The sequence below is a fragment of the Callorhinchus milii genome, unplaced genomic scaffold, assembly GCF_018977255.1.
Source record: "Callorhinchus milii isolate IMCB2004 unplaced genomic scaffold, IMCB_Cmil_1.0 Scaffold7, whole genome shotgun sequence".
Lineage (NCBI taxonomy): Eukaryota > Metazoa > Chordata > Chondrichthyes > Chimaeriformes > Callorhinchidae > Callorhinchus > Callorhinchus milii.
In genome coordinates, this window is record NW_024704748.1 from 20,846,174 (window position 1) to 20,871,414 (window position 25,241).

At 36.2% G+C, this 25,241-nt stretch overlaps 1 protein-coding gene across 3 annotated transcripts in view; it reads right to left on the reverse strand.

The window, feature by feature from the left end:
• Positions 1–611: 611 nt before the first annotated feature.
• The window catches only part of LOC103180454 (kinase non-catalytic C-lobe domain-containing protein 1), a 44,679-nt gene continuing 20,049 nt past the window's right edge, over positions 612–25,241 (reverse strand). Inside the window, exons 12-30 of one of the 3 annotated variants that reach the window (XM_007896340.2) lie at positions 24,654–24,768; positions 24,396–24,561; positions 22,281–23,200; positions 21,725–21,863; positions 19,648–19,832; positions 18,160–18,578; positions 17,307–17,400; positions 16,335–16,432; positions 15,633–15,847; positions 14,636–14,752; positions 13,656–13,803; positions 12,030–12,212; positions 10,834–11,049; positions 9,030–9,112; positions 8,551–8,701; positions 7,359–7,481; positions 6,703–6,762; positions 4,223–4,380; positions 612–2,436 (exon numbers count right to left, since the gene is read on the reverse strand). In XM_007896340.2, the coding sequence (XP_007894531.2) occupies positions 2,205–2,436; positions 4,223–4,380; positions 6,703–6,762; positions 7,359–7,481; positions 8,551–8,701; positions 9,030–9,112; positions 10,834–11,049; positions 12,030–12,212; positions 13,656–13,803; positions 14,636–14,752; positions 15,633–15,847; positions 16,335–16,432; positions 17,307–17,400; positions 18,160–18,578; positions 19,648–19,832; positions 21,725–21,863; positions 22,281–23,200; positions 24,396–24,561; positions 24,654–24,768 (3,822 nt within the window). In that variant the 3' untranslated portion in view covers positions 612–2,204. Of the gene's footprint in view, positions 2,437–4,222; positions 4,381–6,702; positions 6,763–7,358; positions 7,482–8,550; positions 8,702–9,029; positions 9,113–10,833; positions 11,050–12,029; positions 12,213–13,655; positions 13,804–14,635; positions 14,753–15,632; positions 15,848–16,334; positions 16,433–17,306; positions 17,401–18,159; positions 18,579–19,647; positions 19,833–21,724; positions 21,864–22,280; positions 23,201–23,718; positions 23,762–24,395; positions 24,562–24,653; positions 24,769–25,241 lie in introns of those variants that run through there. The other 2 variants (XM_042337064.1, XM_042337065.1) reach the window with 2 other exon arrangements.

Genomic DNA, 25,241 nt, shown 5'->3' on the forward strand with positions numbered 1-25,241 from the left:
TCTGAATGGCCGAGGGAGAGAAGGTACAATAATTTAGTCATAAGGTTTTACTTTTCTCCATCCATGTTTGACAGTGCTGACTTATGTTGGAGGATAGTTCCAGACACAGGGCCCAAGTGATGATTCTGCAAGTGTGTTTATTCTGTGCTGGACATCACAGCAGAACTCCAATGCCCATATATGCACTTTCCCGCGGAGATCACAGGATAATGAGAAGGAATGAGAACGCTAGCTTAACTTTCCCCTCCTGTGTTGATGCTGTTGCTCTTCATGTTTCAGTTACATATGTAAAATAAATTGAGTAAGTAAAGATTGCCAACCAAACATTTTGAGTTTTTGTCTAAATCTCAAAAGGAAATTACATTTAGTCAAGTCTGTGCATCTAAACGTTTGCTACTTACACATCACAGGGTGACAGCTAATTTGTTAGTTTTAAGATATACTGAAAATAGTGGATGGCAATATATTAATTCTGAACTATGTTTTAATCTATTCCTAGTGAAAATACATAATTTACTCGACCTTATGTATGAAAATTTCTGCTACAAGTATATATCCTACTGTTCTGCATGTCAAGTGTATAGCTTCAGCACTGAAAAAAACATGAAAGGCTTAATAATGCTTTATTTCATGCAAATTGCAAACATAACAAATTCAATGCTTAAGGATTACAGGAATTAAAATTTATTTTTAAAAAAATCATTTATAAAGTACATTTAAAACGTGCATCTCAGTGGTGTACATCATTCAAATACAAACGGTGAGGGATGATTTCAGAGAGTTGCACAATATTTGGTGAGATCATGATTAAAATATCTCATGCTCTTTCAATCTTACATACTAAACTACATACTGAAAAATCAGATCAAAACATTACATTTATTTGGTGAGTTAATTGAAATGTGAAAATCACGATTATTTTGAAAGGTATACCACTTCATGCGTACACAACACATATCCCAAAAAACTCATATGCACCTTTGTTCATTTGCTGTACAGTTTGACATTAATGCTACCACACTATTGGATCTAAGAAGTGAATATTTCAGATGCAAAAATATTCTTCACATAGCTTCAAATAAGAGCTATGCTAACATTTCCTTTTTAATTCTCTTGAAACATTTAGTTTTTGACTACACATTGTATTTATGCTAGATGAAACAATTATTATCAATAATTGTGTTGATTGCTCCTTTATGAAATAGGTGTTGTGGAGTGCCAGGACATGGCTTCATATATATATATATAATTACCCGCATAGCAATTTGCTTATCTCAGCCAGGCTACTCTTGAATGATTGAGGTACACTCAGATAAGTGGTTTGAGGTACTCCACAACAAAACGTGTTGCCTTCCCTTGCATGCATGACGTGGGGACATTCCTCCTGTCAGACACTTTAATGTGTCAGAGGCAATACAGGAGTTCAATAATTTAGCAGGCATTAAAAAGTAGAAAAGGAAAGTATGTGCAACATAACAGTTTTCTAGACTATAAAATACATCAAGTATGTTGGTATGTTAAGGAAAAACTCCAGATTTCAAAGAATTGAAACACTTAATTCCTCTCCAATATCCAATTGATAATATCTTCAGTCACATAGGCCAAAATGGATGGGGAAAATGATGTGCATAGGAGTGATTAGGGCAAAAGTAATAATAAATAATAATCTTTGCATTTGGTATAGCACCTTATCATGTTGTCGAGATGTCTCAAAGCGCTTCACAGAATACAAAGTGTCTATTTCTTCCATGTATGCCACCCTCAATATAAACTGGGTGAACACAAACTTCAGATTTATAGTGACCTCTTTGTATTTTGTAATGCCTCCACATTTGAAGGTGCTTGATTTTTTTTGGTGTGTGGGGGTGGGAGGAAGGAATGGAAAATGAAGACCATTTCTGGACGAGAGAAATTGGACAGTTCTCTGTGTATTAAATACAGGTTGCTGTGAGTCTTCAAACATTTATTTTTAGTATAGTGATGCTTTAATAAGATACAGTTTTATCATACAATAAAGTGCAATCTAATTGGTTCATACAAATCACTGATTGGTGAAATTTAAAGAAATCTTCAAAAGTGCCATTCATCATGACTGATTAAACCAATAATCCTGATATTGACACACATCATTGTAACACTATAGCTCGACCTTACCATCAAAATAAATTCAAGTTCTTTGAAGAACAGACCAGAAATTTAGCATCTCACTGAAATGTTGCTTTTACTTTGCGCAATGTGTCTTGAATCTTGCGAGAATGCAATTCATTTGATGACTGATAGAAATTAGTTTTATTTTCTGCAGCAAGAACATGGATATCTACTTCACTGAAATGGGATATTCGATGTCTCAGATACATCTGCATCTCCGAATCTGGGGTGAACACATAGGGATTTTCTTGAAATGCTCGAATCTGACTTACTACTTTTGCTATTTTCCTGAAAACACAAAACAAAACTATGAAAAATGTGCAATTACTCTACATCTGCACATATCACTCCTAAATAAATAAACAAACTCGAAAACGAGGGTTATATTTTGGTATGATATATCTTAAATATCACGAACTGAACAACTGATGAGAAAATAATTATTTTAATCTACTACACAAACCACATAAAATATTATGGCTGATGAACATCAGAGTAAAACACAAAGCTCAACTGGAAAAAAACAATAAGGTGAAAGAAGTCATTACTATTTGTCAAAAATTAAAGAAACATAAAAATTGAAAACTCACAGCTCTATATATACACTGTAATGAGCAATTTCCACTTCCATACCATGACCAAAACGCAGATGTGATTGATGCCTTTTGTCAGAATAGTGTGAATAAGGACACTGCATTTTCTTTAAATTACAATGGAATTTACTTTTGCACCTATGTGAGGTTAGCACCCAATTCGTTGTTTTTAAACTAGCAATAACTTGCATTGGCTCACACAGCAGCTATTCTTGTTCTGCTCAATGTCTGCAATTTACCTTCACTGCTGGTAGGAGCAAGTCTGATGCATTTTGATTGACATTATTCCTGCTAAATGGGAGTTAGGTCACAATATTTCTCAGATACAGTATTTAAATTTAGTTATTTATTGCTTTTTTATTTATTGTTTTTATTGTTTTGCTGGAGCTTATTGATTTTCTGATGTAGACAAAATTAATTATGAAGTTGATCTATTTTAAAAATACAATTATATTATTATTATTACTACTTTAAAATCTAAATATTCATCTTTTCATAGTCACATCCTAATCATTTTGTTTGGTTTCTAAGAGTATCTTGATTCTTTGGTGAGGTGTAGTTTCAAGGATGCCAGCCACCTTCTGGTACCTTGTTCAAGTACTCTTATCTTTATGTGTGAGCTTTGACATCAAGCATTCAGGTTATGATGGCACAGCAGATGAGCTTGATCCTGTTCACACATGTGAAGTTTCCTGCAGAAGTCATGAATAATAATGATGAGGAGAATAATTTCCTCATCTCTACTCAGGACTCGTGGAGTCCTGTAGCTGAGTGGTTAGAACACTCGCTTTGCAAATGAGAGACCTGGGTTCGATTCCCAACAAAGTGAAACCTTGGGCAAGTTTCCTTACTCCACACGCCTGCTAATAATACCTAAAAAAAACAGTAATAATTTTGTCATTCAATCCATGACTGTTCGTGGGATGCTGCTGTGCACAATTGGCTGCTGCATTTCACCCACAGTCAATTCACTTTACAGTCTATTCTGTGAAGCACTTTGAGATGTCAAGAAGACGTGAAAAGTGCTATATCAAATGCAAGGATTATTATTGTTACTATTTCAGCACATACTAGGATTTGAACTTCTGGTCTGCTTATCAAAATGTTCAAACAATTAGAGCTCTATTCCTGTATTTCAGCTGAAAACAATAATAATAATCATTGTACTTGATATTGCACTTGTGATGTCAAAGACATCTCAAAGCATTTCCCATAGTTTCTGTAAATGTAGTGACTATGTATTGGTAGATGAATGTGGCAGCCAATTTGTTCACATCAATGTCCCAAAAAGAGCCACAGTATGGATTTTACCTGGAGCACTGTCGACCAAGTAACCTGTGTTTTCAACTTAAATCAAGAAAATCAACCAACTTACTGCAAAACTAAATTCCTACATTATGAAAACTGTTAAACTGCATGCTGAATAAGAGCCAAATAAAATATTTGAACACTGCAATCATTTAACACTTTTCCAAACTTACCTTAGCTTGGGCCATTTGTATGTTCCATTAGCCATGGTAAAAGAACCTATTTCTACTTGTTGGACATGCATTGCCAAAATGCAAGCACATGGAATTGTAGGTTGCTTCCTGAAGCTATCTCCCTCCATTAGACACAGGCTGTCACTCTTCAGGAAAACCTGATATAGTAAAGAATATTGTTAGTAGCTCACAAACCAGAAATACATCAACACTACGTTTCTTCTTTGACAATCATAATAATAATAATAATCCTTGCATTTGATATAGCGCTTTTCACGTCTTCTAGACATCTCAAAGCGCTTCACAGAATATACTGTAAAGTGAATTGACTGTATATTTGTGGGCAAAATGTGGCAGCCAATTGCGCACAGCAGTGTCCCACAAACAGTCGTGGATTGAAAATCACCAATTTATTATTGTTTTGTTTTGGAGGGATTATTATTAGGTGTGTGGAGTAAGGAAACTTGCCCAAGGTTTCGCCCTGCCTGGAATTGAACCCAGGTGTTTCGCTTGCAAGACGAGTGCTCTAACCACTGAGCTACAGGACGCCACGACATTGAGCTACAGGACTCCAAACATTGAAAAGCAACAAATTCTCTTGCTGCTAAATGTTATGATTGACAACATGTGATAAGAAATTCCACCTGGGTCAAAATGTACTGTATTTCAAAGTTTGCAGAATTTGGTAAATTGTTGAATTCAGTCTCAACTTTGAAGCTGATTTTCTGTAGTTTCTTTAAGGAACATCACAGAAAAACAATTTTGAAATGCAAACTGTATTTTAAAACATTTCAAATTATAGATGCTTTGAAATGTTAGGTGATTAAATGGAGATCCAGGTGAAATTTCTACCCAAGTGTGTCTATTATGGAATTTTTCTGGGAAAATAATTAGGTTTTGTTGCATAAAGTTATATAACAAAGAGTGCAATAATGGGGTGTTGCTGGAAGTTAATCAGCTAAACAACAAGAAGAACAAAATTACATTTGTATAGCACCTTTCACATTGGGAGGACATCCCAAGGCGCTGGACAGACAGAGTTTCGGACCCGAGCTGGGGGTCGGGATCAGGGAAGGTGGAGGGCAGGAGGGGAAGCAGGGAGATCGAAAGGTCGAAGAGGAAGGTCTTCAGTTGGATCTTGAAGGAGGCAAGGGAGGGTGCAAGGCGGAGGGACTGTGGGATGGAGTTCCAGGGGATGGGGGCAGAGTGGCAGAAAGCCCGCCTGTCAATAGTGGGGCGAATGAGGCGAGGGACGTGAAGCAGGCTGGAGCCTGTTGAGCGGGGGGAGCGAGCAGAATGGTAGGCGGTTAAAACTGCAGAGTTGCCATGTAAGGTGGCATTAACTCACTAAACATGTAGGGATTTTAAAGGAGAAAAATGTGAAAATTTGCATGTTCCATCAATCTGGCTGATAGGAAGCAGATTTATCCATGGCAGTACACAGGTTCATGTGTGTATTTATAAAACAGAAATTAATATTCATTGCAATGGAATAAAATTCCCATGTGATTCACTAGACATCTAGATGGTTATTTTCTGCTTGTCAGTAAATTATCTGACTATTATCACTGTGCAATATAATTTGATTGAAATCAATAAAGTGCACTGATTTTTTTGGAGGATGCTGCAACTAATGATCCAAGTGTCTTGCATTGCTGCCACCAACTGTAGCCCCATCTGCGCTGTTAATCTGCTTGAGCCGGTGTTGTGGAATCTACCTCACAGAGTGTCATGAGCACAGGTTCCGCAGCAGCTCAGGATATTGCAGAATCCCTTCTATTTGAAGCAATGATTTTGGTTTGTGGTGTTATTATACACCTAAGTTTCCCCACAAATTAGACAGTGAGTTCATTTTACAGCATTCTGTGAAGCACTTTGAGACGTCTCGAAGAGGTGATAAAGCGCTATATCAAATGCAAGTGATTATTAGCAATCAAATATCAAATGATTAGTATTATTACTTTACACAGGTCGAGTTTTCAGAGTGATGTGACCAGATAGCACCACTCTGCCTACCCAAATCAGGAAAAAAAGGAACTTTGATTGTGTGTATGTAAACACGTATACAGAGGTCTGCTTGCTAGTGACTAAATACTAGTGACACTTTTGATATTAGCAAAGAACAGACAATCCTCCCAGAACTTTTCTTACATTGGAAACTTAAACCATAAACGCCCACTCGAACAAGTGAACTGGAATTTGGTTTAACACCTTATCTGAAAAAATGGCACCTCTGACAATGAAGTACTATGGGCTCATGGGGATTGAACCCCAAACTTTCTTACCCAGAGATAAGAGTAGTACTAACTAATCAAGCTGATACCTATTACTGTGATGTTGATCCGTATCTCAATGAGAATTTGAACCTTTAGAGAAAGAGGAAATAAAATTGGAAGGGGTGGGCTGAGAAGAAAAAATAATCCTACAATGTTCTCCAACAAGACTTAAATTTACTTATTTATTGACTTATTTTTCAGTACCTGAACAGCAGTCAGTTCCTCCATAATTTCTAGTGCCTTTGAAGACAAGTTCTTCCAGGCCTGAAAACAAAATACCAATTTCAAAAGATTGTGATAGCTTTCATTTATGCAATCCGTCAAGTTTTTTTTGTTTTGAAAGAAAACCTTTTTTTTTAACATTCTAGTTTGATCTGACTGCCACAATTCATAAATAAATAAAATAAAATAAATCTAGAAGTTCATGTGAGCGAAAGTTGATAGATCTCCTGAGTTTCTAGACTGTCACATAGGTTATGAGATATATATGAATGGGCTGGGGTGATGCTGTGGGATTTAATTTGGGAATATCAGGTCAGGGTATATTTGGGGAGCATTGAATTGTCATGGATCACAACATAAACTAACATAGGATTATTTATTTCCATTATTTCAAATAAAGAGTTATAAATTATTATTGAAGTCCAATCAGAGTGCACTTATTTGGCTTGGAAGAGACTGGTAGCAAGACACACTGATTGAGGCTATCACAATAGGAAATTAAGTGGTCATATTCAGCATGAAATATAACGTTTGAATTCAGCAGTATATAGTCTGGGAAATTTTTGAGTGAGATGGAACCTAACAGAAGCTGGTGTGTTTGGGATCAAGTCAGTTTCCTTTTACTAATGGTTACTTACAGGCAATTGTCGCACGATCAGATTTTCCAGTCCACTGAGAATCTGCATTGCTGTAGCGAAGTTTCTCCATTCATAACAACACTTTGCCATCAATAAACATTTTGTTATCAGTCCATTTTGTGTCTGAGAGGGGAAAACACATCAATAGCTCTTAAGGAATCATACTTTGGTAAGCTGATGTCTGCTGCTACCCAGGTTCCATTGTGAGACACAGCTTTGCCTGAATAGAGGATGAGCAGACAATGTTTTGCTCTTTGAGTTGAACCTTGGTAAGATTATGAAATTTTCTAGCCAGTTTGAAACTATGAACAAATAAAAAACTAATGAATACTGGAGGTCACTGTCGCACAGTGGGTGCCAGTGTTCACAACAGCTTTTTTCTCTCGCTGGGTTTGTGTTTTGGCTGTCTCACTGACCCTATGTCAGGCAAGTTTCCTTACTCCACATGCCTTTGTTTACCTAGTAGTAAGTAGGAACCAATTGTTGGTTGATTGGTAGATCGTTTTCCGGTAATAATCCCTCCCCTCCCAAAATATATAATTTTGTCACTCAATCCACAACTGTTTACGGGACATTGTTGTGCACAATTTGCTGCCACGTTTCGCCCACAAAATACATAGTCAATCCACTTTATAATAGATTCTGAGAAGCACTTTGAGATGTCTTGCTGACGTGGTAAGGCACTATATAAAATGCAACGATTATTATTACATATAAAGAGCATTTCATTGCAGGTTGAACAAAGGTGTTCTACCTTTGTACAGATCATGGTGAGGATAATTTTGAATATACTGAAGTTTTGACCACCTTAATTGGAAATAATATATATATTGGGCCATTTTAGGAACATGCATACTCCAGTGGAAAGTCATAAATTGGACCAACTTTAAATTTGGATTGTATATTGATTTATTTGGAAAGCTTCTCAATTAATTGCAAATAGGTGCTGGTAAGAATATGGAATCTATCTATAGTATCAAATATAAAAAAACAGAATGTTGTACCACAAAAGAAACAGGTTCCTCCCATACATTAGAATACATTAGAATATGCAGCACAGAAACAGTCCATTTGGCCCAATTGATCTATGCCTGTGTTTAAGCTCCACATGAGCCTCCTCCTGCTCTTCCCCAACTAAGCCTTTGAGCATAACCTTCATACATTTTGGAATCAAGTAAATCTGGAACCTTACCTTAGATGTGTCACAATTGACAATTTCAGCAGAAACCCAGTTGCCAACATTGTCTGCATATTTAATCAGCTGAATAAGATAGTGTTCCTGTCTGTACTCTGGCACAAATAAACTGTTACCCTCTATAACCACTGGTTCCGGAGAAACTGATCTGTTAAGAGGGGGAAAGATAATGTTTCAATATAGGCATGTATCAAATATTAAAATAGATTTCTGCATGAATAGGATCAGAAATATTGTGAAACTACACATAGCTATATTTTGCTGACTATTCAGTCCATTTCTTGAAGGACCACCATGATTTCCACAGTGAGGTTATTTCTTTGTAATCACTGCCACACAACTGCTATTCTCTATGTAATTTAAACCTAAAAATATAGTTTATTTTTGTTTGCATCATCCTTTATGTATGCTAAACCTAAATAAATACATTTAGATTTCAATTTCAACCATAAAACAAGGGACTTGAAGCTACTCACTTTGTGACTGCTGGAGATTTGTCTTTAACCCCAAATGCTCTTGAATTGAGAAAATTAACAGGGTGACAATCTTGGAACAATTCCTAAAATTACAAAAAACAGCTGTTAAAGCAGAAGCTTCAGCATTGTATGTACACATTAAAATTTTCATAGAAATTATTTAATATTAAAAGAATGCTGCAAAGAGAATATAAATATAGGTTTTGTATAACTATTGTGCATGGTTTTAAAACAGTATACTGAATTTGTTATTTACTAAGTGTGCCAAGCTGCCACCAAAGAGAAAGATTATTTGAAATAGGGAGTGGGTAAAAAGGGGGAATTGCTTATATCAAAATTGGATTCACAAGGTGAACTGGATATAATTTAGCTTACGTAAAATATTTACATATGAAAAGCTGTTGAATTACAAAACAAACACACCATAAAACACTCCCTTAAAATAGAACCAGTCTGGGAAGGGAGGGTAGCTTCAATCTGAAGTACTTTTTAATTGGATTGCAGTGCCAGGATAGCGGCTAGAACTAGGAAGGATGCCAATCCCTCTTCAACATAATGAGCAGTATTCTGTGATAGACCCATTGCATATGTAAAGTTGATAGGTTTTTTTTCTTTTAGAGAGACCTGACAAGGCATGTTTTTAGTGTGCTGTTTTTCCATTGAATATTTTATCTAAGATAAGAGAAATTACACGTCGGATATATAAAAAATATTTATTGGGACAATATGTTAGATTGAAAATGCTCTTCCAGCATGTCATTCTCCTTTACACGTTAGAGGTCACCCGTTTGCCGACTGACTAAACCATTATTTCCACTCTGTGCACGCAAAGATGCTCAGAATAAAAAGTGAGTGCCAAGGGGCTACCTGACCTTGGTCCATAGCATTGGAACATTAAAATTATATGTAGAGGTCAAACTTCTGTCCTAGCTGTGAAAAACTTACTAATGCAAGACTTGAGAGCAAAGTCTAGGCTGATATTCCAGTGTAGCACTGAGAGTGTTGCATTGTTGGATCAAATATCGACCCAAGTGCTGTTGGGATGGGGGGGGGGGGGGGGGGGGGGGGGGAAGAAAATTATTTCATGACACTATTTGAAAAGAGAAGGAAGTTTCGCCTGGTGTCATAGCCAACAAGTCTTCTGATTAATTTGATCATTCATCTCTTGGCTGTTTGTGCGACTTTGCTGGTGCAAGTGGGTTCCACGTTTGTCTCTAACAACAATATTTGCACTTGACAGTGCACTGACTTGGGCTTTCACTCAGGAAGCACTTTGGTACTTTTTTTTTCTTTACTAGCTTGGTTGATCCACAGGTTGTGAAGTTCTTCAGATAGTACATTTCAGGCATTCTGGAAATGGTCTAACTAATTGGTGGAATAAAAAAGACCTTTAAGGAGCAAAAATGACTGCAATACCAGTTAAAAAAAAACACAACAGGACTTCTAATGCTCCCTGCAGGTAAATCCTGAACTTTAGGGTAAATCTTGAAGTGGTTTGAGAGGTCCTCCTGATGTGAATGACACCATATGAAATTGAATCATTATTATTAGTAAAGAGGTTGAAGATCCCATGGCACTACTCTTATAGTATCCTGGCCAACAATGCTTACCCAGATAAAATTGGTTATTCATTTCATGGCTGTTTGTGGGATGCCGCATTGGTCTGCAAAAATACACAGTCACTACACATTACTATGAATCCTGTGAAGCGCTTTGAGATATCTTCCTGACGTGAAATGCGCTGTACCAAAAATCCAAGGATTATTATCAAATAAATCATAAGCTTTAAGAATTCTAACAGTACCTGTTGTAACAAGGTCAGCTGCTGGGCTGTATGCTGTGGGCTGTACTCAGTCAACATGGAAAGCCCTTTCTCATCAAGTTTCTGGCAAGAGCCTGACAATTCTGCTGCAAAACTACTGTAGCAGGGCCTTGGTAATGCAGCTGCAATGGTGTAATATCTCTCCTTGTGCTGAGGGCTTGTGGACTCGCTTCCTTTACTAATCTTCCATTTAAAGCTCTGTTTGAACAATAACAGAATGAGATCCAATACAAAATTACATTTGTATAGCGCCTTTCACGTCAGGGGGATGTCCCAAGGCGCTGGATGCAGACATTCCAGACAATATTTTTAAGATGAACCAATCAAGCGTATCTTAACAGGGCATTGTGATTTCCAAGGATACGTTCTTCTCATTTTCGTTTAGTATCGAAAGAACTGCCTAATATCTCAAAACACTAAAGCCAATGCCTTGAATGAAACGGAGTCATCCTGAATGTCCCAAGTTTAAACCTTGGTTTGCATGCTCAGCCAAGGCAGCAGCGCATCTGGATTGGAAGTGAAAAANTTATCCAAGGTTCCCACTTCTGAATATTATCCAATTCTCCCTTCTGCCAAGGCACATGGACATCAGGTGAGGAGGGGCTTGGGCTTGGCTGTGAAGCTTCTCCTGAATTAAACAGCCACTAAAACTCACGGATTTGTGAGTGGCACTGGGGCAAAAGAACTGGAGGATGCCAGTCACCCGTGTAGTCATATCCAGCCTTTCAGGAAAATTGAAAGTAAAATAAAATGGAAAATCCTGAATAAATGGGATACATTAAAATACTTGGTAAATATGAAAACAATTGCCAAGCTCAAGCTCTGTACCAGTACCTTACCCAAGTGTGTGAGGCTAGGCATTGAGTAGGGGTGAGACTAACGAGCCTGATTCTGTTCTCACTATATCTTCACAGACTTAAAGTTTCCAACACTGGACACAAGACAATAATCAGGAACCCTGATAAAGTTTTCCCTCTAGTCTTAGCCCAGAAACATTTAACCTAATTTTAGTGTCTGACCATTGTCCAGTTGAGATAACTACTCTGCACAAACAAAGAATCAAACCCATAGGATTGTGGCCTGTGTGAATTTGTACCACGTTATTCAATGCATTTACCCACTGAATCATTAGAGTCATTTTATATCTGATTTTTAGTTTAAAAAAACAGTGAACAAACCTTTCTGGAAATATTTTCTTCTGAAAGCTTTTTGGAGAATGAGTGAAGCGATTGAATGTCCTCTTCAATCTTCATGTCTTCTGCACTGAAGCTTAAGTGAGACAACTTATGGACCATTTTAGCCTTCGAGCATGTGTGAAGCAAGTTAGCTAAATGCTGACCCCGATCGTCATATGGAATAACCTTCCAAAGGAAAGATCATATTAAGAGAACTGATTTTACTGGTATTTTACTTATTTATTACATTAATCCGTAATGTGAATTATTGCCATATTGATGTTTATTCTTTGCTCTATCGAAACCGATTAGATTAAATCATAAATGTGAAATTTTATTTGCATAGTCAGCTTTGATCAATCACATTTGGAAAATTAAAGCATTGCTCAAATGAAGGAAGAATAACATCAATTAATAGCCTAGTTTTTGAATAATACAAACATTCAGGCAATAAAAAAAAGGTTAGGATCAGTTTGTGAATTTACGAGTTATTATTAAGGCATTCCAAAGAACTAAATGTGTTCAAAGGGGCTTTACTTGGCCTAAGTCAATACAGTGTTTAATAGTTAAAATCAGATTGTTATAGTGGGCTCCATAGAGAAATGCTGTACAGAAAAGAATTTGAATAATTAATTGGCTTCTACAAGTGAGACTTGACAGGCTGTTTTACAGTGAGACAGTGAATTGAGCCAGATCTTGCATTTTGGCTTTACCACAGAAGAACACTTTCCTGCAGGGGTTATTGCACGCATTTCGCCCTCAAATATACAGTGAATTCACTTTACAGTCTATTCTGTGAAGTGCTTTGAGATGGCTTGAAGATATGAAAAGCCCTATGTCAAATGCAAGGATTATTATTATTATAATACGCGTAGAGCCAGGTTTCACCTCATGCGCCATTTATATTTGCAGTCGGAAGTAGTTGTAAATTTGCTTTGTAAACCACGTCCTAATGATATTGGGAGGCAGTGCACACCTGACTGGTAAGTTTTCAGCTGAGCTTTCAATGGCAGTCCTACATTAATTCTCATTGTACATGTTAGAATGCTATTTGGAGGCTCTGGCAGTGAAATATCTGATGTCTGTAAACTGAATGACTGATACACGCCTGCCCACCTATGTACAGGTGGCAAAGTGGTTTTGTTACTGCTTGCCTCTACATAACTTCCCTTGTCACAAGAGAAAATGGAAACAATGAACACATTAATAATAATAATAATCCTTGCATTTGATATAGCGCTTTTCACGTCTTCTAGACGTCTCAAAGCGCTTCACAGAATATAGTGTAAAGTGAATTGACTGTATATTTGTGGGTGAAACGCATATTATTGGAATTTGTGCAAGCATAGTGGTTTCAAAATAGTTTCAGGCCTTTCTTCATTGATAAGATGAAAGAGTGATTGCTGTCAGGGTATTTGAATGTAGCAAGCAGTTCAATCCTATACATACTTGGGTCCTACACTTCTCACACCCTTTGTCTTAAAGTTTGTTCAGAATTTAGAAAACAACAACAAATTACATTTGTATAGCGCCTTTCACGTCAAGAATTAAACAGTCTTCAAGTCAGTCTTAATTTTGTTTCCTTTTTCAGTATAGCGGATCAACTATTTCTACAGAATTAACATTTACCTTTGTGGAAATGAAGATTTCCAGTTTGTGTACGAGTTCAATGTCTTGTGCAAAATCCACATTGTAACATTCTTCAACCCAGCCCTGGAGTAGATCTAAAGTTCGGTTCAGCACCTTGATGCAATCAGTTGATCTTTTCTGGTTCAGACTATCAAAAATAGAAAACAAAGTATGCTTTTTCTTCCCAATTCTTAGTATACTGAAAGATTAAATCAATATCAGCGGTAACATTACTTTAGATCTGCAGTAGCCTCCTTGGGTAAGATCTAATTAAACACATCAGTCAGTCAGTGCTTCCAAAACATCTTTATTTCGGTGCAAGCACTACTGGTGCTATTTTGCAAATAATAATAATCCTTGCATTTGATATAGCACTTTTCACGTCGGGAGGACGTCCCAAAGCGCTTCACAGAACACACTGTAAAGTGAATTGACTGTATATTTGTGGGCGAACGCGGCAGCCAATTGCGCACAGCAATGTCCCACAAACAGTCGTGGAATGAAAATGACCAATTTATTATTGTTTTTGGTTTTGGAGAGATTATTATTAGGCGTGTGGAGTAAGGAAACTTGCCCAAGGTTTCGCCCTCTGCCTGGAATTGAACTCAGGTCTCTCGCTTGCAAAGCGAGTGCTCTAACCACTGAGCTACAGGACTCCAAAGATGCACATCTGGATACTGTCTATTATCATTATACACTGGGGTTGTGGAACTCCATTGGGTGTTTCACAAGATACCTGAAATCAAACTGTAACAAGAGTGTTTGAGGGTCAGGTAGCCCTGGCCATGAACCTGCATTCTGCTGGCCATTGCTGTAACAATTGGACTATAAACTTAGACAAGTAATTTTAGAATTTTTCAAAAATAGTATTAAGTATAGTATAGTACAAACAGTAACATAAATTCCTGGAATCCTAGTATAGAAATGAAGAAATTAAATTGTAAATATTCAACAAATGACTATCTCTGATAATACTGTACCTGATATGGGCAGCACTGTCAAATCGATCAGTTAGAAACTGAAACAAATCGCTGGGTGATGTAAAATAACGAAAGGTATAAAAGAACTGTTGAATGTAGCCTTCTATTACTGCATTGCTGTAAAAATAAGAATATTAATAATGAATATGTGCATGATATTAAATATAGGAATTCTTAATTACAAGATGATGAGAATTGGTTGTCTTTTACATATATAGTGATTTATTGTATACAGGGTAAGAACAATGTTTTCAGGATTTTAGCAACAAAGATATATTTTAAGCGGAATTTATAGGATACTGAATAAGAGCGCAAAGATAGATTATGAAGATTCATAAGACGTGATTTAAATCCCAGAAGTGGGATTTAATTATTTGTTTAATAATTTATGTACAACAAAGCTATAAGAAAGTTGTATTCGTCTACAGAATACACAAGACACAGAATACACTTTACAGTGAATCCTGTGAAGTGCTTTGTGGCATCCTCCTGATGGGAAAGGTGCTATATGAAATGTAGGATTACTATTATTATTATTATTCAGCATGGTGGATGAGATAGAAATGCTAATGTAATTGGCTAAAAAATTTAGTAAACTTATAACAAAAACAATATGTATTTTATATTGCGCCCTTCACAGGGGGTAGTGTCTCAGAAATAGAAGATATTTCTACTGGATGAGATCAGGTTCAACAGCACAAACTCTGAGTGTTCCTTTGTCTACTGTGTAGTGGAATTTCCAACAATTGGCTTTGAATAATCTCTTCAATAAACTTTTGTAGAACAAAAGGATTGCAGAAATTAAAAAAATGGGGTGTCATCAAGCCTACAGAATATCAAGAACATATTGTGGAAATTATATTACTCTAGTTGAGTAAAAGTTAATTAGTCTGATATAATCATAATTTCTCAATTTTTTTATTATTAGATATAACCTCAAAATATCTTATGTTGCCTCAATAACAACTGATAGTTATACATGCCAGTTGTTATTCACCTGTTGTATAGGTAAGCCATCAAACCCATTGTTGTACCAGCCTGAAGCATTTGTAGTCTGATATTGCTATGGCTCTGATCGTCCTTCAGAGAGTGGAAGGTGAGGAGAGAATTAATATCAGTGGATTTGAGTTCCAACATGTCAGTCTGGGATGACGAGCTGACCAATGAAGGAAGCACAGAGGAGTTCAGGCCCCACTGTTCCATATGCAATACCTAGAAAGATCAAGATCAACATTAAGAACATTTGAAAGTCTACTTTAACTACGGACACATGAATCCGTTTTCTTTAATATAGAATACTCGTACGTTTGGATTTTCAAAAAAAAAACTAAATATGTATACACATCAAATATATGCTATATTTTACACAAAAAAAACCTCTGCCTTTTTCTTTGTTATAGAGGTGCTACCTCACATCAGAGTGAGCTTCCATTTCCCTGCCGGCTTCCCAAGCAGCTATTCTTCACGTGTAAGTAAAAATAGTCTACACAAAGCAAATTTTCCAGTTACTTGACAGTAATCAGGAATAGGAACCTGGAGTGATGTTACTCTCTAGCCCTAACACCTCATAAGTAACTTAGCCTAGAATCTACCCAAACTCCTGCACATTCACATAATAGTTTGTGCTTAATAAATCAAACGTAAGACTCTTGCAACTCATTATCTAGCAATGAACATTTTAAACAATCATTTGAAATACCTCAAGATATTTTTTTGCCAATTCAAGGAACTCCACCTTCAGCTTCACTTCTTCAAGCTGCTCTTTTAGTTTGGGCAATACTATCTTCGTGTCTGTTCCTTTGAAGAAAAGTGTAAAGTTATGTTCCAAATCTATATGGCTCATTAGCAAATTATACAGTTAAAGCTTTAAGAAACTCTGTAATGGGAGTCTGTTGCATTTATGTTTTTCAAATCTGTTCCAGCTTTATAGTATCAGCAAAATTTATATGCAGACTGGTTGGCTTAAACTTTGTGTGGCATTTAGTAAACAATAGTCCTGTGTTGTGGAATTGTGCAGGACAGACATCCGTTGGTATGGAAGTAATATGCAACCATGGCCAGTCCAAATATCGAACTGATGATCACCTTAAAATATTTTTGCGCTGCTCCAGAATAAACGTTTTAACAGTTTTTTGGTACAGATGTATTAACTGCAGTGAGTGCTCAGGATCTTTCAGGAATATGATGCAAAGAAGAGAAAAGATAATAATAATGAGAAAATAGAATTGAATAGGTGTGGCACTAAACAGGAGTTAAACAGTATGTGCAGTATTAGAGAAGAGCTGTGTGTTGCATAATTTGATTAGGAAAGAGTCTTCAATCATGCTGTTTAAGAGATAGCCAAATAAAAAGGTGGTTAGTTCAATCGAAATAGGCCAAAATGGGCCACAGTTTGCTTGGTTTCACCTTCATTGAGCATATTTTGTCAGAATTTGTACATTATTAGATGTTACTATTGATATTACGTTTTATTCTACAATCAGCTGAGGTTGATTTCATTTACAAAAGATGTGATGCCTCATCATTAAGAAATTCTGATACTTAGTGAGGGAAGTTAGTCATTTAATGGTGAAAACATGACAGAGAGCAGTTTGCCAATCCCTACCCATCTAGAGTGCCTGCTTTTTATCAGAAGTGAAAACTTATGACAAGTTATGTGCTACTTTTAAACCTTTGCTTCTTCTTTCCTGTTGCTGAAGTTTCTGGTAGAAGGTTTTAGTTTTTCTAAAATCCTTTGTTTCCATCATCAACTGTTGATTAAGTTCCTGAAAAGCAAAATATTTATATTTTATATTTAAGAAGGAATAATTATTTTTGCACTTGAAAATTACCTTAAATTAGCAGCATAAAAGAGTTAACAGAAATTTAAAATACGTTTTTACTTTATTATGCACAATACACCTTTTTCTTGGATGTTATTCCAATAGTGAAGTGTCAACAACATTTCATATGAATTTGTATTGCAAATGTTACATTTTGGCATTTTATTCTACAGTGGTAGAAATACAATGCACAATTTCTTTTTGAGTGCTTACTGATTTTAATACATCATACAGAACTCACAATAGGAAAACCAATAAATGTATAGCTTAAGCCATTTTTAGGAATTGTAAATTTTTATAGACATTTTGAATGTTGCCAATTAAAATTAATTATTTTATACTGTTAGATCATGCAGCTGTTATTTTAAAATCTAATGCATGCATAATAATATTTTAATATATATAACAATAATAATCCTTGCATTTGATATAGTGCCTTATCATGTCTTCAAGGCATCTCAAAGCGGTTCACAGAATATACTGTAAAGTGAATTGACTATATATTGTGGGCAAAATATATATGTGTAAAAAATACAGAAATAATTGTAGTAAGGATATAAAAACAACATTAAAAGTAGGCAGCCCTCTTTGACTCTTCTCCTTTAAAGAGTATCTATGATTCATTCCAATAGAGCAAACAGCCTACAATATTTAAAATTCTTTTTGAAGTTAATGTTAGCAAGTGACGAATGCAACACTTACCAACATCTTTGCTTCTATGTTCTGCGTCTCACTGGAGCTATGTTGACCTAGTTGCTTTACATAAGTCTTGACATCCTGGTTAAAACATTCCATTCCAAAAAATGCGCTGCTCCAACCTGGGTTGCAACTCTTTCTCTCCATGTTCGACAAAGTGGGCCAGAGAGCGACAGAAAGTCTGGCTTCAGGCACTTCTGTTGTGTGGCCTTCAGTTTCTTCCTTCTCTTCATTACATCTCTCTTTCAAATTCTCACTTATAGTACAAGTTTCAACATGCAGCGTATTTTCAATCAGAAATAAAGTTCCTTCCTCCTTAGAAATGTCTGATGCAGTTTCCTTAGAATCCATTGCATCAGGTATTATACTGTTAACATCATGCCCAGGGATCACTTCAGTGTTGCTGTGCAACTGGTCTTCCTCATCTGTAATTGTACGATACACAAGGAGAAAAATTTGCATTGATAAGTTATGCTCCTTCTGCTGCTGGTCCTTAGCGTAAATTAAAAACTAGACCGAATTCAATATCGTCTTGTCCACCTCTGCTCTGTTATTGCCGGAGTACTTCAAGATTGCTTTAAATGTCAGTTGCTAGGACAACCAGTACCCACTGTGATGAGCAGCAACCTCCCACCAGGATTTGCCTTATTTATTTTGTCTATTATACAGTTCAGTTTGGACTCCAGTATAGATTGAGATAACTAGTATTTTATTCCCAATATTTGAATTCCCAATATTTAAAGGATTACAACACAAAAATAAATTATGTTTCAGCGTTTCAAGTGTACCATTAAAACACTTACTCAATAAAGCATTTGCATAGTGGTTTACAATTGAAATATGGTGTGCCAAATTAATAACTTGATTAAAAGAATATAGTATCTGCTATTATGCTGTACATATTCAAACTTTGGTATGTAAAAAAAGAACTGGACATGATAGCTAGACCTCAGGTAATAAACAAATGATTAACATGCTCAGCTTTCGAATCTGAACCCTGTGGACTTGCACAGGAAGCTCCATCTAAATCTGCAAGATATGTACAGATGGTAAGATCTGGATTCCATGCAAGAACTGCATCATACTTCAGTTACTGCTTACATCAAATCCCATTCCCTTCATGCAGAATTTTGGGCTGACCAGCTTGATCACCAATTTAGTTTAGTCTTCCAAGTATACCAACTTTGTGTCAATTCTAATGTTATTACTGACCAATTTTCTCCAAAGGTTAGAAGTGATGAAATTGTGCATTTGGCAGCATTAACCTATTCTTGTATTTCCTTCATATAATGTAGGGTAATCTCTCACAGAGAACAGTGCAGAAACTCAGCAGGGAGGGTGGGGGATGGGGGAGTCAAGGGGTGACCTTAGGCACGGTTGAAGAGGTTGTTTTTCAGGAGGTTTTTAAAGAAAGAATCCTACAGTATCTAATCATTGATAAGTGGATAAAAATCAAGCAAATTTTAAATCAAGTTATTATTTAAGACATAGTACCTGAATATAGATTGTCAGAAAGTGTTTCATCTATATCAGCTATTTTTTCTTCTGACACAAGTAGATTTTTCTCCCGAATGTCTTTACTCCTCTCTGTTCCATGAATAGGCGATTTTCGATTTTTCTTATTCATCTTTGGTAATGTCAGACCAGATCCTGTGTTTGACCTTACCGTAAGCCGTGACCTGAGATAAACAGCCAAGTTAACATTTGTCTAACAGTACAAATCTGTAAATTAGAAATGATCAGAAGCACCGACTCAGGTAATAATGAAAGGTCAGTATTTCAGTTTTCAATTTCACAACTCTTATACCTTTCAGTGAAAATATCAAAAGGGAACTTCAGTGCATGTACTGAGAACTGGGGTCAATGGAATCGATCTGTTTATAGACCGATTTTTTATATAAACTAGTCATGATTTAAGAGCCTCTAATGAATAAAAGGCAAAAGGACATTGAGAAACTGAAAGAAAAGTTCAAGCACTCTCGGTGTTTCTGGATAATAATATGATACGTGTATTTGATATAGCGCCTTATCACTTCTTCAAGGCGTCTCAAAGCGCTTCTCAGAATATACTGTGAAGTGAACTGACTGTTTATTTTGTGGATGAAGCGTGATAGCCAGTTGCGCATAGCTGTGTCCCACAAACAGTCGTGGATTGAGTGACCAAATTATTATTATTATTTTTGATTTTTTTTAGATGGTAGTCTTCTGCTCCCTTCTGCTCAGGCGATGGCCGCCCAGCCCCCCTCACCAAGTCCGATGGATATCAGAGTCTGCACGGTGAGGAGGAGGATGGGGTGGCACCATCATTGAAGCTGGCACAGAGCTTTGGCTGTGAGAGGAGAAGGGGTGGGGGGGGGAAGAGACGGCCATTTTTTATGCTGGCAAAGAGCCTGCAGTTAGGAGGGGAGGGGATATTTAGTCAGATACCATCTGGATGCATGAGACACATTGTTGTGGTGAGACCTGGATTCCTTTTACCAACCATTCTTGAGGCCTACATGAGATTATAAATTTAGTGCCAATTCAAATTGAACTGTGAACAGTTTTGGGCTTTAACTTCAACACTATTAGGAACTGAGTTGAGGATGTCAAGACTGTTTCACTGGGGAATTTTCAGACCATTGGAAAGAGAAGATGTTTAGAGGTTGAAGGACAGTGCTCTACGTCATTGTACTATTCAGTTACTTTGTAGAAATTTCTATATTAAAAATTACATAACCTCAGCTTCCTCTCCAAAGACGACATAAAGAGTGAATTATAAATTAATAAGTATTCTTGTCATGCATATCTTATACTCAAAAGGGAGGAAAACATATTTTAATTATGAGTTTATTTAAATTTAATTCACATTTTAGCTGAGCAGCTTCTCTTGGAATGTGGGAAATGAAATTACAACATAATTAATTAAGGGCAATGCTTACATGTTCACTTAAACTGCTTGAAAATATTATTTTCACATTCCGTTTAAAGAGCAAAAGATAGAGATTTACAACAGCTCATAAAATACAAGCTTAAGGGAAGTGGGGCTGTAGTCTGGTTTCTGAGAAGGCTGGCCCACAGAGTCAAGGCAATGTTGATGAGTGACCAGTAACCCTGGGTCATCAGCAAAACTTGGAGAACAATGCAGACACTAAGCACAGTGCAACACCAGTCACTGCTAGCATGGATTCTTCCCGCTCGACTGATTATTCCTGCAAGCCAAAGCCTTAACAGGTAGGGTGGCCCTAGCTGGACAAACAGCAAGAAGCTTTCCAGTGTTCATAATGACAAGCTGTGTTGTTTAGCTGATGAGGCTCCAGAATTTCCTTAATTTACACTCTGGGACTCCCAATTATTAGCTCTTACTAACCTAATACTTTCCAAGACTATGTAAGCAGGAGGCATTCCTCCAGGGAAAATATGCACACCGTTCTAGAAAAAGGGACATTTTAATGTGCGGGTGGGATGCATATGCAAGGCTCTCCATATTAAGTCGCTTCCAAAAGTTACAAATGTTGGTTAAGCAATTGGGAAATCTAGCACTGAACTTTAATTTTCAAAGAGAGAAATGTAAACTGAAATTTATACTTACAGTGGAGGAGAATCACCATTAACTACTTCATAAAGCTGCTCCAATAGTTTTTCATCCCAGTAGAGATCACAAAACTTCTCTGATATAGCATTGGTGAATGTACCAAATTTAAGGCGGTTCAAGGATAAAATGTACTCCCCTTACATACAAAAAAAAATCTTAGATCAGTCATATTATTCACTCAGTTAAAAAGCTGTCATATTAATTTTCTAATCTGTTACCAATTGACAAAAATGTGAGATTTCAATGAATGGGAACTGAAATGAAACCATGAATTGTAGCATTCATTTATTAAACTATCATTCCATAATGGCATGAAATAAATAAATTATTGTAATTAAATTAAAACTTCTGAAAATTATGTAAGGTAATTTTCTGACTGCAGACTAATTTGCCTGGACACGAGGGTGAGATATAATAGAATGTTTCCATTATACGCTTGCCTGACATAATTGGTATATTTACAAACCAACAGAGAATCACCCATTTTGTCTTAGTAAAAATAGCTCTTTTAAGTTACTGATGCAATTTGCATTTTAAAATAAAGAGTATCTACCCATGGCTTGAGCTTCCTCTCCATTCTCTAGGTAACCATCAAATGCAAACTCCTCTTGTATCAGATGTACTATTTTCTGTAAAAGGCAGATTGAATTTGAGCTTGATGACTTTATTGCCATGTGGGCATCCAAAGAACAAGACAAGATGTGTGAAGAAGACAAATGGACATCTTCTGAGATTTCTGTTAGGTGAGGAATGGGAGTGAATGTTTTGGCTTGAATTCCAGTCCTCAATGTTTCTTGCGTAAATAAACATTTGTTAGATAATGGTGAATTTGAGGCAACATCCTCAGTATCTACAGATCCATTAAAATCATCATTAGAAGGTTCTGATCCAGGGAACTTTTTGATCTTTGCTTTCAAATCCTCATTGCTCCCAATCATATGGGTGGATGTGTCCTGCAAGGGGGATGTGACAAATTTAAGAGAGTCCCCACTGTGTCTGTCAGATTCCGTATTTAAAAGTACAGCAGGTTCTCGGAAGCAATTCTTCATTTTATCGTCAGATGGAACATCTTGTTCTGGCATTACCGACTGAATTGGCGCTAAAGTTCGCATTTCTGATTTGGAAGTCTGATGAAGAATACTATTGTTTGCTGGAAAGGTGGAGACAGCTGAGCAACAAAAACTAGAATTTGTTTTTTGAGCTTGTGAAAGAGTTTTTGATATATTATCTGTTTTGCCTTCAGTTGTGTGAGAAACATTACAAGGTGAAATAGTTTGACCTGAAGATACCAAACATATTGATCTGTTTGTGTTGTTTTCAATACTTTCAGTTCCAAAGTCCATTGTAGATTTTTCCATAACAATGTCATTTTCAATATCCTTAACAGATACCATTCCCTTGTTCTTCTGAATTTCGTGTTTCATAGCTTTAACAAGCTGCTTTGCTGTTGGGGTATTGGTTGGCATTTTAGTGCTGATGAAAAAATAAAAAGAATTACATTTAGAAATTATTAAATAAAGCAAATCTTAAATTTAAGAGGTGGTTCTTTTCCCTTTGATGATAAATTTACCAAACTCTGCCATGTGTTTATAATAGGATTTTAACTCTTTATTTGGATAATATACCAATATAAGAAAAATAACTCCTGCAATGTCCCAAAAACTTGAGAATAGGTGGCTAATTATACAATGATGAGTTATTGAAGAAATTAAACTCAAATTTACCATGGAAGTTCTTTTTAAAAATACATTTGTGAAAATTAATGAAGTGCATATTTTCTTTCTCCCGCAGCTCAACATTGTTCAAATTATCAATGTGCTGAACTTTATAACCGGATTAGACTAAAAAACATGATCGCAAAAATGAAGAAACATTACTTGGAAGTGTGAAACTATTATGTGAAAGAATACATTTAGACTTCCTCCACACCACAGAATAAATATCTGGGGGGACCTGTTTAACCCTCCTTTTGAGGAAACAATGTCACATACCTCATGGGAAAAGTTGTAGAAGTCTGTTGATTAAACCATGCACCTGCGTAAACTCAAAAAATCTTGTAGATGTCTACAATAATATTGTAATCATGAAAATGCCAATACCTTTATTTTATATTTCAGGCAAAATAATTTTTAAAAAGTTTCCACAAAGTAATAAGGATGATTGTTTTTAGCATATAGGACTTTTTAAACTGCTCACTATGAAAACGAACATTTAAACATAATAAATAGTAACAATCTTTACTACACAAGATGAGGAAACAAATCAGTTCTGAACACACTATACATATGTATAATAAAATCCCAAATCATGTCAATTTTCAATAACAAGTACTCAATGAGACCTGGCTGCAATTCCATTCATACAAATGAGTAAATTCAGTCAGATGTTCCATTCAGTTTACCCAGAACCTTCCATGGATTCAACAAAAATAGTCTTCATCCCACAGATATGTGATAAAGTTTTTTTTGAAACTGTTTGTAAGACTTTTAAATAACACTTCTTTGTCTATAATGACAAATGTCTTCCAAATACTGTGAGTGAATAATTCAAAAAACATATATTTTGGTAATGCGCATAATTATATTTTTCCCAAAAGGTCGTTTGTGTTTTATGTAATACCTGTTCTCAACAGCTCAACTGATTTTTTTTCATATCATGAATGCATTACCTTGTTTTCTCTTTGTGCTGTGTGAGTATTATAGGTTTGAAATGGGTGGCTGGGGAAGTGAAGGCCTCTGGAAGTTTGGAAGGGGATTTGCTGTTTACAGAATACTGACAGGGTATTGGGCCCTTTACAGCTGTCAGCTTACTGTCACCAGCAAGAGGTACAAATCCTATAAATAATGAATGAAAAAGAAACATAATTCAATGACAATGTTTTTGCTAATCAATATGGAAAGTCTACAGCTGTAGCTATGATCAATACCTAATCTGGGTGATTCCTGGGTGCAATCAATATTTCCCAATGGAGAATGAGAAGGTTCAATTTCCTCCGTTTGGAATTCCATTCCACTGACAGATGCATCTTCTTTGTGTTGGTTCTAATAAGGAACCAAATGTTAAATAATTCTTGTCCAGTTGTAAAAATAATCACTGTTTAGTTATAAAGTCATATTTTACATATGGAAGACTAATTTTGCACATGAACCAACTGCAACTCTGAAACATTTTCATGTCAGTTGCACCAGTTTTCAGAATTGAAAATGCACTTAATGCATCCACTGGCCACGCTTTTACACCATTTCACGTGGGGAGAGATGAAAGTGACCAACACGCTCAAATGAATGTGTGGAGAGGTGTTTTCCAGCCTGCAACTCAAGTCTGTTTTTTTAAGCCTAACGGGACATTGAAAGATAGTCTGCTGAACTGCTTCAAATTAAGTTTTAAAAAGTTAAAAGGCAGGTTATATTTACTCCTTGCTCTAGAGTGAAGCAGAGACAGCTCTTTGTAATGACGGTCCTTCCACAAATGATGATAAACTGCAATGGCACGGTTTTGTTGCTCTTGAGGCACA